Genomic DNA, 12,897 nt, shown 5'->3' with positions numbered 1-12,897 from the left:
GGATTGCTGGAGAATATTCTAGCAGCGGGTGAGGTGCAGAGGGTGACTGTCACCTGCAGGGCAAGGTCCACAGGAAACCACGGGTGTCTCTGCTGAGGGCTGAAGGACCCAGTGACCCTCCCAACCAAAAGACCATGGCCACCACCTAGTCCCCTGTGCATCAAGGTAGCATGTGTGCCACCTAGTGGGAGGGAGCCGTTCTGGGGAAAGAGACAGGGACCCAGAGAGAGGGCCCATGGTTAGGGAGACCGAGGCTGCAGGAGTGAAGTGGGTGGATGGGTAGATGGGTGGGTGGGTGGATGGATGGCTGCAGTCTCCCTCTGTGGGGGTTGGGGGAGCCTCTTCTGTGGTCCCTGGATGTCCCTTGTGGAGAAACTGTGACGTCCTTCTGATTCCTTAGTTCTGAGTTCTAGACCCTCTTGCGGGGTGTGGGGGGGGGAGGCGCTCACCTGATTAGGTCAGGCCCACCGAGGGCAAACCCTCGTCTCACTAGCTAGAGGTCACCTGCTTGGACACCTTCATGGCACACGGTGATATCCCATTTTACTCAGATTTCCCTTGCACAGAGAACCAGAGGGGAGCCCATGAGGTATGCACGTGCCACCTCTAGGTGCCGGCTGGTGACCAGGGAACCCTCCCATCTCACCTGTTAATTTGCTTTGAAAACGCGTCACGCAGCTGAGCGCACACGCAGCCTCTAAATTTAGCAGCTCCTCAGAGTCGACCCGCACAGCATGACACAAACACTGGGGACATTGGAAGTCAGGGCGTGACGCCTTTGAACAGGTGGCCAAGGTAGGGTGACATCACTGGGAATCTTGTGACAGATCTGGGGCAGGGTCACCCCGCGGCTTGCCAAGAATCGGGCAGATGGTCAGAGCTTCCCAGCCTACAGTTCAGTCACTGATCGTCCCCTCAGGGAGACACCACCAAAGAAGTCCTTGACATTAGACATACTAATCAGGAACGGGTGAGTGACATGCGTGAGGGATTGGTCCCATCCGCTAATCCCATTATTGAGTCACCGAATTATGGCAGGGACTTTCCGTATGCCACGTCAGTATCTCAGATACCATGAGCCACCGTGTTCTGGGGTTTTCTTAGAGTAGCCGTGCGGGTTAGGATGACGTGAGTTTGCGTATTATTTATGTTATATGTCACTAACGACGAAAGGATTCTCTTATGCAGTTTTATCACGGGGGACTCACGCGACACCACGTTAACAGGGTACATCAGGAACAATCACACCGTGCATTTTACTCTACTGCAGAAATGGATCCGGGGGAACTCACACACACACCCGGTTAGTACGTTGCCTATCGTGAACGATCGTGTCACGGTATTTTGTCACGCTATAGAGTTCATCCCAGGGAACTCGTGCACCCAGGTATCACGGAATCCTGTTACCCATGGGGTCATACTCGCGGACTGTACCTAGAGCACGTCATCAGCTGCATTTCACTATCATCACTGAGAAGTGCACGAGGACATTCCAGACCGTGGCATTGCCTTGCGTGGGACTGAGGCCTACTCTGTCGCATTGCACGAGCACGTCGCATTTGCTGTGCAGTTTTACTATGTCCCCGAGGACTATGACCTGGGGCTCACATGTCCTAGGTTAGTCTGTCACCCCACTAACCACCGTAGTATTGATCTCCCTGTAGGAGAGAACTGCATGGCATTCATACATATCGTGTTGGCCTGTCACCCATCGGTGACAATGACACTCGGCCCATTACCTGGATTGCATGCAGTGCATTAGCATATGACCTGTCATTCACAATCCTGCTACTTTATTTCCCTGTGGGATTTACAGATACATCGTGCACGTTTTCACACCAAGGATCCATTGCACGGGGGCTGCGCAGCTGCATCTGGACCCCTGCGACAGCCCCCGACTCGGGCCCAGCCACAGGTGGCCGCGTGGGGGCGGGGCGGACACGCGCATGCGCAGGGCAGCCTCCGGCGGCCCGGAAGTCCCGCCTCTCAGGGGCGGTGCCAGGGCGCCGAGGCGCAGCCTGGGGCCGCCGCGCGTCCGCTTCCGCGAGTCCCGCTCCGGAAGCGGAAGTGCGTCACAGGGGGCGGGCGGCGGCGGCGGCGGCGGGTCGCGTCAGGGGCGCCTCCGGTGGACGGTGGCGACGCCGGGCGGGGAGGCAGTGCCTGCCCGGGGAACGGCGGGAGCGCGGGCCAGCGGCGGCGGCGGCGGGCCGGGACGCAGGCGGAGCCCCGCGCCGGTGAGTGAGTGGCGCTCTGGCGCCGGCCCGGCCGCCCCAACCGCCGCCCTGGCAGGGCCGGGCCGGCGGCGGGGGCGGGGCCTGGCGGTGGGGGCGGGGCCTGGCGGTGGGGCGGGGCCTGGACGGGGCAGGTACCTGGTCGCTCCGGGAAGGAGGTGCGGAGCCTCTCCGGGGCCGGGTGGGTGGGCTATGGGGGCCCGCGGGGGCGACTCCGGCGCCGGGAGGGTGGAGGGTGGCCGTGGCCAACGGCGTGCGGGGGTTGGGGGCTCGCGGCCGGGGGCGCCGGGGGCCGGTGCCCGGAGGGTGGGGGCTGGGGCTGGCCCCGGTGACGGCGGCGGGGTCGCTCCGGGGCCGCGGGCCGAGCCGCTGCACTGCACGGCGCTGCCAGGGCTGGGGACGTGGGGGCCACGGGGTGCGGAGGTCCGCGGTGTCCAGCTGTACTGGGTCCCCTGCGGGGCTGGGGCCCTGGGAGGGAGGGGCTCTAGGGACCATCGAGGTCGCGGGCGGCACGACAGAAGGGTGGTCGTCACAGGGAGGCCGGGGGCGGGGTACTGGCAGGTGGCAGAGCTGCCCTGGCTCCGGGTCAGTCGCCTGGTGCCGCCCTGCAGTCCTGCGGGAGGGTCGCAGGCTTCTGTCCAGACACCCACACAGGCCCTCCTCCTGGCGCAGGTGGTGTCCCCTGCCCTGGGACCCTGCATCTTGGCTGCAGGCGGTGGAGGGCAGGCCGTGTCCGTGCCTCAGGGCCTGGCGGGGAGCTTGCAGGTGAAGGTGGTGGGTGGCCGTCCACCTGCAGCAGTTCCAGCTGACCAGCAGAGCGGGGCAGGGTGGTTGGGAGGCGCCGGCCAGGTTCCAGGTCCCGGTGGGGGCTCGGGAGAGGCCCTGTGGTCTCTGGTGCTGGCCTGCCCACGGTGAGCCCTCAGGGTCGGTGTTCCGGGTTTTTTCCTGTGAGTTCTCTGTCATCAAACCACATACAGGGCCACAACAGGGCCACCTCCTTCCCAGTGGCGGGAGCCCGGGGCTCTCTGCCCCTTCCTTCCCCTGGTGTCCTCTGCACCTTCCTGTGGAGTCGGCCTGTCCGGCTTGCCCCTACCTGCTGCGCCGGGGACTGGTCATGTTCATCCTGGGGAGCTGGGGTGGTGGGGCAGGTGTCCAGTCCTGGAGGCCGTGGGCCCTCACTTTCCCTGGAGGACCTCTGTCGACCAGTGTCTTCCCCTTCGGGTCCCACTCTCGGGGACTAAGTCGTTCTCCGCAGAGGAAGGCCCCTGACCAGGGAGGGCCGCGGTCTCTTCTCCCTGGGCTCCAATTCTGAATTGGGCGCTGGGTCCCCTTGGCCCCGGCCTGGCCCTGACCTGCGCTCTGTGTTTCAGGCCCAAGGTCCCGGCTATGGCCGCGGCTACCATCGTGCACGACACGTCTGAGGCCGTGGAGCTGTGCCCCTCCTACGGCCTGTACCTCAAGCCCATCACCAAGATGACCATCAGCGTGGCCCTGCCGCAGCTGAAGCAGCCGGGCAAGTCCATCTCCAACTGGGAGGTGATGGAGCGGCTCAAGGGCATGGTGCAGCACCACCAGTTCTCGACGCTGCGCATCTCCAAGAGCACCATGGACTTCATCCGCTTCGAGGGCGAGGTGGAGAACCGCAGCCTGGTGCGGTCCTTCCTGGCCTGCCTGGACGGCAAGACCATCAAGCTCAGCGGCTTCTCGGACATCCTCAAGGTGCGCGCCGCCGAGTTCAAGATCGACTTCCCCACGCGCCACGACTGGGACTCCTTCTTCCGCGACGCCAAGGACATGAACGAGACGCTGCCCGGGGAGCGGCCGGACACCATCCACCTGGAGGGGCTGCCCTGCAAGTGGTTCGCGCAGAAGGAGTCGGGCTCGGAGAAGCCCAGCGAGGAGGTGCTGGTGCAGGTGTTCGAGAAGTTCGGGGAGATCCGCAACGTGGACATCCCCATGCTGGACCCCTACCGGGAGGAGATGACGGGCCGGAACTTCCACACCTTCAGCTTCGGGGGCCACCTCAACTTCGAGGCCTACGTGCAGTACCGCGAGTACGTGGGCTTCATCCAGGCCATGAGCGCGCTGCGCGGCATGAAGCTCATGTTCAAGGGCGACGACGGCAAGGCCGTGGCCTGCAGCATCAAGGTGGGCGGCTGCCCGGTGGCCGGGTGGGCGGGGCTCCCGCGGGTGGGCCCGGGGCCCGGGCCCAGGTCGCTCGGCGGGTCCCCAGGGCCGCAGGTGCCTGCGGAGACCGCCACGGCCCGTGTCCTGCCTCAAGGTGTCCTTCGACTCCACCAAGCACCTGAGCGACGCCTCCATCAGGAAGCGGCAGCTGGAGCGGCAGAAGCTGCAGGAGCTGGAGCGGCAGCGCGAGGCGCAGAAGCGCCGTGAGAAGGAGGCGGAGGAGCGGCAGCGCGCCGAGGAGAGGTACTGCGCGCGTGCCCCGTGCGTGCGCGTGCCCGAGCGTGCGCGCCGTGCCGCCACCTGTGCGTGCTCGCGTGTCCTGTGCGTGCTCGCGTGTCCTGTGCGTGAGCACGTGCCTGAGCGTGGCCCACCGTGTGCGAGCGCCTGCCCCTGCCCCTGCCCCTGCCCTGCCCCTGCCCCTGCCCTGCCCCTGCCCCTGCCCCGCCCCTGGTGGCCAGCGCCCCGTGGGAGGGACGTCTGCGGAACCGCGGGCCGTGCCTCCTGAGGCTGGGACCCTGCAGCGGCCCAGAACCAGCGCTTGTGCCGTGGTGGAGGCTGCGGGTGCCTCCAGAGGTGGGGGTGACGTTGGCCACGGCGCAGGCGTTGGGGTCTCTGGCCGTGGTGGAGCCGACAGGGCGACCCGGTCAGGGCCGCCTGCCGCTGTGGCTCAGCACGGCCCGCGACGTGGGCGCAGTTCCGTGCAGCTCGGGCGGGGACAGGTCCACTGCGAACCACGAGCTGCGGTTTCTCTGCGGCGTGTCCGCCCTCCCCCCGCCCCTCTGCTGGGCCAGCGGCCCCGCGCCCCGCTTCTGGCCCTTGAGCGCGCTGCCCACGAGGTGGGGGCTCTACCTTATCATCGACCACGATTCCCCTTGTTTCTCAGGTGCACGCGGGCTGTGCGTGGGTGTGCGTGAGTGTGCGATGCCGCACGTGTGCCCAGCGGCCCCAGCGCTGGGTTCCACAGTGGGTCCGTCCTGTGTGACCCCAGGGACCTTGTGCTGCCCCCGCCCAGCCTTGTGGAGGAACCCCGTGGGCGGAGGCGACAACGCCCGGGGAGGGCGGCCGCAGTGCGCTTGGGCCAGCTGTGTTTGGCGGAGCTGGAGTTGAGTGACTGGTGCTGTGGATCTTACGGTGACCGCGGGGCCTGGAGGCAGGGCAGGGGCTGGGGTGGGCAGCAGTACCACAGGCTCTCCTGTCCTGTGCCCGAGCCAGCGGCTTGTTCTTGGAGGCGGACGCTGGGGTCCTCCCACTGGCCTCCCCGTGTGGCAGAAGGTCCCAGGTGTTCCAGAAAGCAGCTCTGATGTGTCGTGACCAGAGCTGGGCCTCCGTCCCCACACCAGATGGGGGGCCTGGGGAGATGGCCGTGTCACAGCCTTGCAAGACAGCCCGTGGGGGGGGGGGGCGTCCGTTTAGGGGACAGAGGGCCAGAGGGCGAGGGGCGCCCTGTGGAGCCCGACTGGGGAGAGGCAGGCCAGGCCGAGGGGCGAGCTGGCCTGGGGGGCGGCAGAGCACCCCCAGGCCTCTCCTCTGTGACGAGTGGGGCCCAGGAGGCTCCCAGGACTCTCCACCGTGGGAGTCAAGTTCCAGCAAGAGTGTGAGACTTGCTGCTCGCTTGGGGACCAGGCTTGGGACCTTGCAGGCAGCAGCCATCCGCAGGACCTCCAGGGACTGCTGTGACTCTGCCCCCGCCTCAGCCCGGTGGCATGGGGACCTCTGGGTGCCATGGCTCCCTTGGCTGCTCTTGCCCCTGGGTGCCTCCTGGCCTTGTGCTGGGCCCACCCTTTGCTGGGAGCAGGCAGTGTGCTCAGCTCCTGGGGCCCGTCTTGTTGCTCCGCCACCTCTCTGGGCTGGGGGCAGTCAGTGGGTCCCCTCTCTAGGCCTGTGGACGGTGTGCCTGGGCCAGGCGGGGGCGCGGACGAACGGGTCGTCGTTCCTCCCGCGTCCTCTGGGGAGCCTGCGTCCCTCCGTGCACCTGATGCTGCTCTCGGGGCCAGGGTCCTGGTGGTCCCGCCTGCCGTGGCTCTCGGGAGTCGCTGTAGGCGCCAGGGTCTCTCGGGGGTCCTGCAGGACAGCCTGTGGGGAGCCCTCTGCTCCCAGCAGCCCCCTGGGTTCTGCCTTGGGTGGGGCCAGGGCCTCCTGCAGTGTCCCTATCCCCAGGGCCATGGAGAGCAGGGCTTCTAGGGCTGCCCCAGGGCCTGGCTGTCCGGCTGTGGGCTGCTGGGGCAGGTGGCCGCACCCCTAGCCGGTGTTGAGGTGCAGTTTGATGGAGTCTGCCGTGGTCACTGTCACCTTGATGCCAACAGTGGGAGGAGACAGGAGGAGTCCCTCCCCCGGGCTCTCCGGCCCTTCTAGTGGGGTCCAGGCCGTGGTCAGTGCTGCTCTGTCCGGGTGACCTTGCTTGTGTTGGGCCTGGTCCCCAGGCTGGCTGTGCTCCTGCGGGCCTCTTGCCTTTTCCTCGGGCTGTCCCTCGGGCGGTGTCCTGCGGTGTGCGGGGGTCCTGCCCCTGTCTCTTGCTCCCGAGCCGCCGGGAGCTGCCGCCTCTGCCCAAGCCCAGGTGACAGGAAGCTGCGTGTCGCCAGCGCCGACCTGTGCTGTGGCGGGGCGGCTGGGGTGGGCGCGCTGCTGTGGTCTCGGTGGCCACCTGGTGCTGGCCGAGGCCGCCTTGTGCCGCGCTTCCCTCCGGGCCCTGTGTCTTGTCCTCGCGGGGCCGCGAGCCTGGCCCTGGTTCCGAGGGCGCCGCCCGAGTGCGCGGCCGCCCGGGGCCCAGGGTGCCCGGTGTGGGGGTGGGCCTCCCCTTGCCTGGCTGCGTGCTCCCTCTCCAGACCCCCGCTCCCCGGGGTCCCTGGTGGGCGGAGTCTCGGGGTGCCCCCGCCTCGCCCCCCGCTGCGGTCTGTGCCGTGGCCCCAGCAGCCCCCGCTCCCCGCAGGAAGCAGAAGGCGCTGGAGGAGCTGGAGCGCGAGCGCAAGCGGGAGGAGAAGCTGCGCAGGCGCGAGCAGAAGCAGCGGGAGCGCGAGTCGCGGCGCAGCCAGAGGAAGCTGCAGAAGGTGCAGGCGGAGGAGCAGCGGCAGCTGCAGCACAAGATCCGCCTGGAGGAGCGCCGGCTGCTGCTGGCGCAGCGCAACCTGCAGTCGCTGCGCCTGGTCGCCGAGCTGCTGAGCAGGGCCAAGGTACCGACCTGGGGGCGGGGGCGGGGCCCTCCCCGTGTGGCCGGGCGGCAGCGCCCTCCCCTGGGGCCGGCGCTGGGAGGGCGCAGGGCCGCGCTGGCCTTCCAGGCTGCTCTGCACCGGGCTCGGGGTGTGGCCGGGCGGAGCGCTGCCCCTCGTGCCCCTCATGCCCCTCGGGCGGTGCCTCTGTGCCCGCCGACGGCCCGCCACGTGGGGAGGAGGCCGAGCCTCCTGTAGGAGGGGCGCCCGCTGCCGCCCGCGACCCTGGGCGGGACCCGACAGGTGCCGTGGCCCGGGCCTGAGCCCTGCGGCCGGAGCTGCCTCGCCCCTGCCGAGGCTCGCGGTGAGTGCGGCCGCGCTGAGCGCACTCAGGCCGTGCTGCGAGCTCCCGGGGACCGGCGGCGCCCCCTAACCTGTTGTCTGATTGCAGCGGTGCTCAGCTCCCCGGGAGGCAGCCTGGCCAGAGTGCTGAGACTCGGGCAGCTCGGCCCGTCCACGGTGAATATTGAAGACACTCACCCGGGCCGCGCCAGCGCCCACCAGGCCGGTCCAGCCGGCCGCCTAGCGCCCCGGCTCCGCTCCCGCGGCGGCCACCGCCGGCGCCCCCACCGCAGGCTGGGTGGGGCGCCTGGGGCGCTGGGCGAGGCCCAGCCCGCCGGCCCCGGGGCGACCAGACCGCTTGTCCCCAGGGAGCCGGGAACGCCAGGCGGTCTGCGGCCTCGCCTCTGCAGGCCCCGGGCCCGGGTGACGTCCTCTGCTCCCCGGCCACAGGCTGCCAGGCCGTCCTAGCTCCGCGCTGTGGCCCGCGTGGCCCGCAGTCCCTGAGCTGTGCCCTCCCCACGCAGGCCGCCAAGCTGCAGGAGGCCGAGCAGCAGGAGGAGCGGCGGCGGCTGCAGCAGCAGGAGGAGCGGCGGCGGCTGCAGGAGGCCGAGCTGCGGCGCGTGGAGGAGGAGAAGGAGCGCGCGCTCGGCCTGCAGCGCCGGGAGCGGGAGTTGCGCGGGCGCCTGCTCAGCCTCCTGCTCAGCCGCAAGGCGGACGACGCGCGGCCGCCCGAGGACCTGCTGCAGCCCGTGCTGGACATCCTGCAGACCGTGTCCTCCGGCGGCGTGGGCGCCGCCTCGCTGCACCCGCTCCTGGGCCAGCCGGCCCCCGGGACCCCCAAGGAGACCCCGCCGCGCCCCGAGGCCGACGGCGCCCCCCGGAGCGTGAACGGGAACAGCGCCGAGGAGACCGCGGGCCCGGAGGGCGGCTCGCCCGAGAAGAGGGGCGCCGGCGTGCTCTCCTGCCTCCCCGACAACGCGCCGCCGCCCAGGGGCGCCCCCGCCGGCGGCGAGCAGAGCCTGGCCAAGAGGGAGGCGCGCTCCGAGCAGGACAAGTGCAACCGCGAGCCCAGCCGGGGCCGCGGCCGGGCCAGCCGCGAGGGCAGCGCCGAGGACCGCCGCGCGCGCGAGAGGAGCCGGGCCCGGCGCACGGGCAGCCGCGAGGACGGGCGGCCGCGCCAGGAGCGGCGCTCCCACAAGAAGCACCAGGACCAGGACCAGGACGGCAGCCCGCGGCGCAGCGCCAGCCCGCGGAGGTCGCACAGCCAGGACCGGCGTGGCCGCCGGGAGCGCAGCCGGCAGCGCCGGGGCAGCGCCAGCCGGAAGCGCAGCCGCCACCGCCGCCGCAGCCCGCACTCCCGCCCGCGCTCGCCCAGCAGGCAGCGCAGCGCCTGGAGCAGGTGATGAAGGGCGGCGCCGGGCCAGGGGCCAGGGGCCAGGGGCCAGGGCCCGCCCGCTCCGCGCTCTCCGCCCGCCCGCCCGCCCGCCCGCCCGCGCACCGCCACGCTGACTCCCACAGCCCAGCCACCCGCGGCCGCCACCTGGCCACCCGCCGGAAGACGGTGCCGGGTCCCTCTCCAGTCTCCACGGCCCAGCTGGCCAGTCCGGCCGCCGGCCCGCGCCACGAGCTTTACTTCTCCTCTGAACCTGCTGACCCGATAGCTTTAATGTCGCCTGCCTCGGAACCGGGAGAGGCGCCCAGACCCGCGGAAAGACGGGCCGCCGCGCCTCCGCTGCAGGGGCGCGCACCAGCCTGTCCTGCCTGAGGCCGGGACCCTCCAGACCCCAGCGGGCCGTCCGCCTCCCGCAGGCAGCGAGCAGGGAGGGCCCTGGGGCTGGGTTTCCTCCTGTCCTAACTGACCCATCCGGAATGGCAGCCGGGGATGGCCAGCCACCGAGGTGACGGCCAGGAGCCAGGGTCGCCGGCCCGGGGCGGGCGTGGCCAGGCTGCCCGATGCCCCTTGACTTCAGACCCTCCCCGTTTTGTCCCCGGGCGGTGAAGCCCGAGTAGGTTACAGGCTTTGGTCTAGGAGGGGTCAGCGGTGGTTTTTCTAAGAAGCCGTTTTGCTAAATGATTTTTACCTGGAATGTGCCCGACAGTCACGGCCCCAGCGTCCCGGCCCGACGCTGCGTTCTCTACCGTGTCCTGAGACGGTGACGCGCAGACACTTGGTAGCTGGCCGCCCCTTAGGAGGACGTGTTCACTGCAGTTTGCCTTTTTACGGTGAAATAAACCTTTTCCACGAACTCCGCTGTCGCCCCGTGTGCTGCGGCTCTCGGTGTCCCCGCGGTCCTCCCTCTTTCCCCACTGTCTTTCCGCGTCTCCTGGGCGGCGAGTCCCTCGAGGCCATGAGGTCAGGAGCCTGGCTGGGTCAGTGCGGCTCTGGCCCGCGAGGCTCGGCAGTCCCAGGTGTGCGTGCCCGGTGACGGTCCCTCCTGTGCTCCCGTGAGCCTCGGTCACCGTCTACCCTGGGAGGCCGGGCAGGAAGGCCTCGCGGACACCCGCCTCTGGAGCTCCGAGCTCCGTGTGGTCCGTCCCTGCGTCCCGGGAATCGAGCTGGGACAGCGGGGAGGACCGGCACCCTGGGGGGCTGTGGACAGCATGGTCAGCCCAGCCTGGTGGACCCGGGTGCAGAGGGCCTTGGCCTTCCCGGGAGCCGCTGGTTCCCAGCCCCAGGCCACTTGGTGCGCGCGCAACCTTGAGAGCCTCCCCCTGGGTGGGCGGCACCCTGCTGCTGACCACGCCCACCCGGCCACGCCCACCCGAGCCGAGCCGTGGGCGGGCCGAGCGGAGGCCGAGACCCCGTGTGAGACTGGATTCACCAGAGACGGGCCCTGACAGATGGCCGCCTGCCCCAGGTGGTCACGGTAGCAGCTGGCACCACGGTGGCCCTGGCTGAAGGGTCTCAGGCCACGAGGGCTGGCCGTGCCCCTGTTCACCCCGAGCTCTTACCCGATCAGAAACCAGGGCTCACAGACGGCGTCCCTCGTCACCTGGGTCCTCCCCAAGTCCCCTGCCCCTGGCCAGGCCCCCCAGCCTGCTGCTGAGTGTTGGCCTGGTGAGTCGTGTGTCCCGGGAAGGGGCTGGTGAGGACGGTCCCCTGCCTCCCTGGGTGTCGGGAGTGAGCACAGGAGGACACAGGGCCAGGGGGCAGCGGGCCGAGGACCCCGGGACCGGAACCCTGTGTCCCAGCGTCAGGAAGGAGTGAATGTGGCTGAAGGACAAGGTGTGGCCAGGGGAGGTCAGGCACTGACCAGATGACGTGCTCAGACTCCCAGCCTGGCCGGGGGGAGCACTGGGGACAGGCCCCGGCCTGGGCACCACGCGGGCACTGAGGGGACTGGGCCTGGGGAGAGGGACACACGGTGTCACACTGGGTGTGTGTGTGGCCTAGTGGGCACGGGCGTCCAGGGGCGTCGAGAGATGGCCACGGGCACGGTGCTGACCGACCGTCAGTGCCCTGCGTTCCCAGTTGGAGGCCCGAGAGTTAAGCGGAGGCAGGGGGTGTCCGGTGTTGGGCGAGGGCTGCTGACATCGCGGCTCAGACGGCGGGACTGCCCTGGTGCCCACAGGCCTCTGCCCTGGGGTGGACAAGCTGGGCACAGCGTTTATGTCAGGTGTGGGGACAGAGCTGGGGCAGGGCTGCGGAGGGCTCCACTGGGCCCGGGAGACCGCGGCCAGCCGGGCGTCTGGTTCCAGGAGCACAGGCTCTCGGCCTGGGACAGGGCGCCTTCCCTGGCCTCCGCCGCGTCTTCGTGCTCGGCCGCACACGGGAGGCAGCGCCCCCGGGAAGAGGCGCCCGCTGGGTCCCTGCTGGAGGCCGGCCATCGGGGCGAAGCGTCGCAAGGGCGGCAGAGAGTGCCCTTGAGGGTGGCCTGGGGACCGGGTGCAGGACGGGGACGTCTGGAGACAAGGCACGTGCTCCCAGGCGTGTCCTGGGGCCCCGGGGCCAGCGCCAGCTGCAGACGTCCTCAGGCGCCCGGTCCCCTGGGCTCCCCTCGGCTGCAGGCCCAGCTCCCGGGCGGCCCGGGCGGCAGGGTGCTGCCGATGACGTCCCCCAGGGCCCCTGCTTGCCCGTTGGCGCTGAGGCGACTGTCCACAGGCAGGCCCCCTCTGTCCCTGCTCTGACCCTCGCGCCTCCGCCCTCACCTCCCGGGCCTCTGCTGGGGCGGGCGCAGCCCAGGGTGGGCACCAGAGCCGTCCCAGTGCCCTGCCCTGCCCTGGCTGAGCCGGGAGACGGCCACCCGGGGGCCAGGACGCCGGCCTCCCCTCCCCTGGGACCTGCCTGGCCCTCAGCCCCCGTCTGGAGGGACCTGGGCGCCAGCTCTGCCTGCAGACCGCAGGACCCAGGCGGCCCCAGCACTGGGCAAGCCGGGCCTCACCTGGGGGAGGTGACCGGGGTCCCGGACCTCGGTGACCTGGGGACACTTCTGCTTTTAAAGTATAAGCTGACTACATACGGAGGTGGCCTGTGCCAGGGGACACCTGGGCTCCTCTGTGTGCACTGAGGGGCCTGGTCAGGGGACACCTGGCCCCTCCCTGTGCACTGAGGGCCACCTGCACTAGGCAGCGGAGTAGGAGCGCGGGTTCCTGCTGGCCCTGCTGCAGCCTGAGGACAGGTGCCTGTGGAGGGACCGCCCGCTGCACACCAAGACCCAGGTGCGAGGTGCGTGCGTGGCCTCCAGGGCCCCGGCAGGGAACGGGCAGCTGAAGGGCTGGGGTGTCCTTCTCGGGTCGACGGCCTCTGCCCTGGACGGAGGTGGCCTTCCTAGGTCCTGAGCCACCCGGGTGTGCACACTGGGAACACCGGTCACAGTCGGCCTGTGTCCCCCCCTCTGTTCCTTGGGAGGACACGGCCATGGCACGAGGGCCCCCTGTCACCTGATGACCCGTCCCCGGGCCCGTCTGCAGGGCTCCCAGAGGTGTGGGGTGGGGTTTGGTTCCCGGGACCCTCGGCCCAGCCTCGCGCTCCTAGACATATTAAAGTGACGGGG

General features: G+C 69.9%; 1 protein-coding gene and 1 long non-coding RNA gene across 3 annotated transcripts; both read left to right on the top strand.

Moving 5' to 3' along the window:
- On the top strand, positions 1-1,831 carry LOC114106896 (uncharacterized). Its single transcript, XR_003585264.2, has 3 exons — positions 1-165; positions 1,189-1,303; positions 1,388-1,831. It is a non-coding gene; the product is annotated as an uncharacterized lncRNA (long non-coding RNA).
- A 246-nt stretch (positions 1,832-2,077) lies between these two features.
- Positions 2,078-10,149, top strand: LOC139703462 (A-kinase anchor protein 17A-like). 2 transcript variants are annotated; one of them, XM_071606930.1, is made up of 5 exons: positions 2,078-2,234; positions 3,602-4,379; positions 4,513-4,661; positions 7,345-7,585; positions 8,428-10,149. In XM_071606930.1, the coding sequence occupies exons 2-5, from the start codon at positions 3,618-3,620 to the stop codon at positions 9,304-9,306; spliced, it is 2,031 nt and encodes a 676-aa protein (XP_071463031.1). In that variant the 5' UTR covers positions 2,078-2,234; positions 3,602-3,617; the 3' UTR covers positions 9,307-10,149. The 2 variants fall into 2 exon arrangements, with proteins under 2 accessions (XP_071463031.1, XP_071463032.1); XM_071606931.1 differs by lacking the exon at positions 2,078-2,234 and adding an exon at positions 2,365-2,389.
- Positions 10,150-12,897: the final 2,748 nt, after the last annotated feature.

Source organism: Marmota flaviventris, chromosome Y (genome assembly GCF_047511675.1).
Source record: "Marmota flaviventris isolate mMarFla1 chromosome Y, mMarFla1.hap1, whole genome shotgun sequence".
NCBI lineage: Eukaryota > Metazoa > Chordata > Mammalia > Rodentia > Sciuridae > Marmota > Marmota flaviventris.
Note: the sequence above shows the minus strand (reverse complement) of the source record. Positions and strands in the feature narration are given on the sequence as shown.

Excerpts from the sequence above, each read along its gene's own strand:
- LOC139703462 (XM_071606930.1), top strand. The coding sequence starts at position 3,618 with ATGGCCGCGGCTACCATCGTGCACGACACGTCTGAGGCCGTGGAGCTG. Across the intron at positions 4,380-4,512 it reads CCGTGGCCTGCAGCATCAAG|GTGTCCTTCGACTCCACCAA; the intron begins GTGGGCGGCTGC and ends TCCTGCCTCAAG. Across the intron at positions 7,586-8,427 it reads AGCTGCTGAGCAGGGCCAAG|GCCGCCAAGCTGCAGGAGGC; the intron begins GTACCGACCTGG and ends CTCCCCACGCAG.